The 3,615-nt window shown below is 38.3% G+C and overlaps 1 protein-coding gene across 1 annotated transcript; it reads right to left on the minus strand.

Moving 5' to 3' along the window:
• Positions 1–279: 279 nt before the first annotated feature.
• LOC119253127 (olfactory receptor 2W1-like) lies at positions 280–1,242 on the minus strand. Its single transcript, XM_037520772.1, has one exon. The coding sequence runs from the start codon at positions 1,240–1,242 to the stop codon at positions 280–282; it is 963 nt and encodes a 320-aa protein (XP_037376669.1).
• Positions 1,243–3,615: the final 2,373 nt, after the last annotated feature.

Consider the following 3,615-nt stretch of genomic DNA (forward strand, 5'->3'; position numbering starts at 1 on the left):
GGACTTTGAAATTAATTAAATGCATTCAATTTTGTGTTTATATTACTCTTATTTTATTTTACAAACAAAAATAAAATTCCTAATTACCCATTTTCCCTGAAGACATGCCAATCACTAGACATGCCAGAAATCTAAGTAGGGTGGTTATATTGTTTGTGTCTACAAAATATTTCTATACAAACATTTTTATATTAATTTATCTGTATCATTCGTTATCTCAGTAAAAATTTTAGTCAATTAGAAAACATATTTCATTGCCATATCAAATCTAACATTTTTCTATGAATTCCAGTCCCGCTTTGATTTTTTAGATCCATGGTCAATTCTCATCAACTTCTTCAGTGCATCCTTCATGTCCTTATTCCTTAAGGTGTAAATAAGAGGGTTGAGACTTGGAGTGATGATGGTGTAAAAGAGGGTGAGGAACTTGCCCTGATCTTTGGAGGCACTGTTACCTGGTCGCAGGTACATGTAAATTATAGTTCCATAGAAGATGGACACCACAGTAAGATGAGATCCACAGGTATTCATTGCTTTTCGTTGGCCTGCTTTTGACTTCATTCTCAGTACAGCTTTGGCAATGTAACCGTAGGATATGAGAATAAGGATGAGGGGTGTAATGACAATGACAATGCCTAAAGCAAAAACAGACATTTCAACTGTTGTGGTATCTATACAAGCTAACCTGACCATAGCTGGCAACTCACACAAGAAATGTTCCAGACGGTTATTTCCACATCGAGGCAAATTCAGGGTGAGTGTACATAATATTAAAGAAACAACAAAACTAGTACTCCAGACTGTGATAATCATCTTGAGACATAGGTGTGGGTTCATGATTACCAAATAATGCAGGGGTTTACAAATAGCTATAAAACGATCATAGGACATAACAGCCAGGAGAAGGCACTCAACAGAACCCAGCCACATATAAACATAGAGTTGAATGGCACAGCCCATATAACTGATGGTCTTATCAGGTCCCCACAAGTTAACCAGCATCTGAGGGATGATGCTTGTTGTGAAACACAGATCTAGGAAAGATAGATTCCTGAGGAAGAAATACATTGGTGTGTTAAGATGGGAGTCCAGGAGAGATGCCAGAATGATGGCTGTGTTACCCACCAATGTAATTAAGTAGAAGATGCTGACAATTCCTGACAGGACAATTTCCAGTGTGGGATGGTCAGAGAAGCCCAGCAGAATAAAACCATTTAGAGAGCTATAATTGCTTTGGTCCATAGTTCTTCAGTGTCCAAATCCCGAGTGAGAAGAATAGGAAGAGCTGTTGGAGGAGTATGAGGATGTAGATAACGACAAAAGAAGAGGAGAGTGAAGAGTAGGAATTGGGGGAAGAGAGAGTACAGAAGGAGGGGGGAGGAGGAGAAATTTGTCAATGGAGATTATCTAAATATAAAACCAAATAAAGGGAGAAGATTTATGTTTAATTAAAAATGGTGGATATAGTAGTTTATTGCCAAGTAACCTGGCATTTGTTGTAGATTCTTTAATGGTTATAAATTTAATATTATATTTTTATCTATCTCACTTTAGTGAATTCACTCTTTAAGTCAAGGTCTAAAGTTTCACATGTAAATTTAAAAGTTCAAAATAGATTTGGCTTTTAAATGATATAATCCTATGATTCTCTGAAAAATCGCAGTGACTTGATATAGTGAACCCATTCTTTTATATGTGTTCACCTGTAAGATATAATTATTTGGTAATTCACCTGTAAGATATAATTATTTGGTTAATGTCAGACCGAGAAAAAGAGTGTTCCTCTTCCACTACCTCTTAGTGAGCAATACCTTTGATCTTCCAGCTTTTTATTTGCAGATATAAAATTTATCCTCGACAGCATTAACTCTTTCAATCCCAACACCTAACATCACCTAAACTGGTCTATTTCAATGCAAAAAAAATATGTTTTTATTACCCTCTCACACTCTCTACCTTAATCCAAACAACTATTATTTCTTTTCTATATTCTGGCAATATTCTTCACTCCTTACATCCAGTGTTATGCCTTTAAATTGATATACAGTTCAATAAAATTACATTATCCTTCTGCTTAAAACTTGTTGATTACTTTTAAGAAATATGCTCAGTCATCAGAATGGCATGAATGGACCTGAATAGCCTCATTTTCATCTTGCAAGTCACTTTAAACATGACTCCCAACCTTCTACCATTTTGACAATTCAGATTAATTCTCATCTGAAGCTCTCAGCACATGGGCCTCCCTGGTGGTGCAAGGGGTTAAGACACAACCTATGAAGGCACTGCAGCAAGAGTTCGATCCCTGCCAGGGAGCAACCCACATGGTGCAGCAGACCTCTCCTGACTCGCTCGCTGCTCCCCTCAGCAGTGTATTTTGATCAATCTGCCTATTCTGTTCCCCACTCTGTCTCTGGTGAATCCTCTCACCCCCCACACCTCTGGACTGTACCCCAGTTCTTGTATGCATTAATAAATAAATCTTAAAAAAAAAATCAAACCCTCAGCGTACTTCCCCTTCTTTTCTGAATTCCTATTCATTCTGAGTCAATTCTGACTTTCTTTCAGCCAATATTTCTTGCTTAAAGAGGAGTTCCCTGAACTCATACTCTTTTTGTTTGGCATATCACATATATGGAAATTTACAGAGGGCTGGGATAGCATAAAGATTTCTGTTCATGTCTTCTCTAAGTTATTTATCTATATGGACCCAGACAAGTGACACGTTTCCAAGCTCAGATTCTCATCTTTAAGAGTGGGGACAGTGGCCTCCCTGATGGTGTAGATGATAAGTAGATGATAAGTCTTAGCGCTATCAAGCTACCAACGCTGTGACCTAAGTTCAATGCCCTGGCAGGGAGCTGACCCACATATGGTACAGCAGACCTCTCCTGATTCACCCACTGCTCCCCTTAGCAGTGTATTTCAGTAGATCTGCCTGTTCTGCTCCCCACTCTGTCTCTGGTGAATCCTCTCACCCTCCACACCACTGGCCTACACCCCAGTTTTGTATGTATAAATAACTAAAAATAAATCTTAAAAAAAAAGAGTAGGGGGGCCTTCTTGGTGGTGCACGGGGTTAATATGCAACCTATGAATCTATACACAGCCACTGCAGCACGAGTTCAATCCCCAGCCAGGGAGCTACCCACAAGGTGCAGCAGACCTCTCCTGACTCGCCCGCTGCTCCCCTCAGCAGTGTGTTTCAGTAGATCTGTCTGTTCTGCTCTCCTCTCTGTCTCTGGTGAATCCTCTCACCCCCCATAACTCTGGCCTGTACCCCAGTTCTTGTATGAATAAGTAAATAAATCTTTAAAAAAAAAAGAGTGGGGCCAATAAGTTTGCTTATGTTGAGTTAAAGATTAAGTGAGTATAACCTATTTAATGTAAGGTATTTAGAACAATGCTTGGAAAATAGCATGCATCAACAATTGTTAGTTACCACAATTACAATAAGAAGGAATTATAATCATGTACCATGTAGGTAAATATTTGTTTAACAACCCCATAGTAGTCTTTCAGTAAGTTTAAGAGAACAGATATCATGCCTTTTGTTTTTCATTCTATTCATAACACCTAAAGCATTACACATATATACACACATATATGCATATA

The sequence above is a fragment of the Talpa occidentalis genome, unplaced genomic scaffold (assembly GCF_014898055.3).
Source record: "Talpa occidentalis isolate TD23 unplaced genomic scaffold, MPIMG_talOcc4v2.1 talOcc4.2, whole genome shotgun sequence".
NCBI lineage: Eukaryota > Metazoa > Chordata > Mammalia > Eulipotyphla > Talpidae > Talpa > Talpa occidentalis.

Bases quoted from the DNA above. Each gene is read 5' to 3' on its own strand.
- LOC119253127 (XM_037520772.1), bottom strand. From the start codon at position 1,242: ATGGACCAAAGCAATTATAGCTCTCTAAATGGTTTTATTCTGCTGGGC.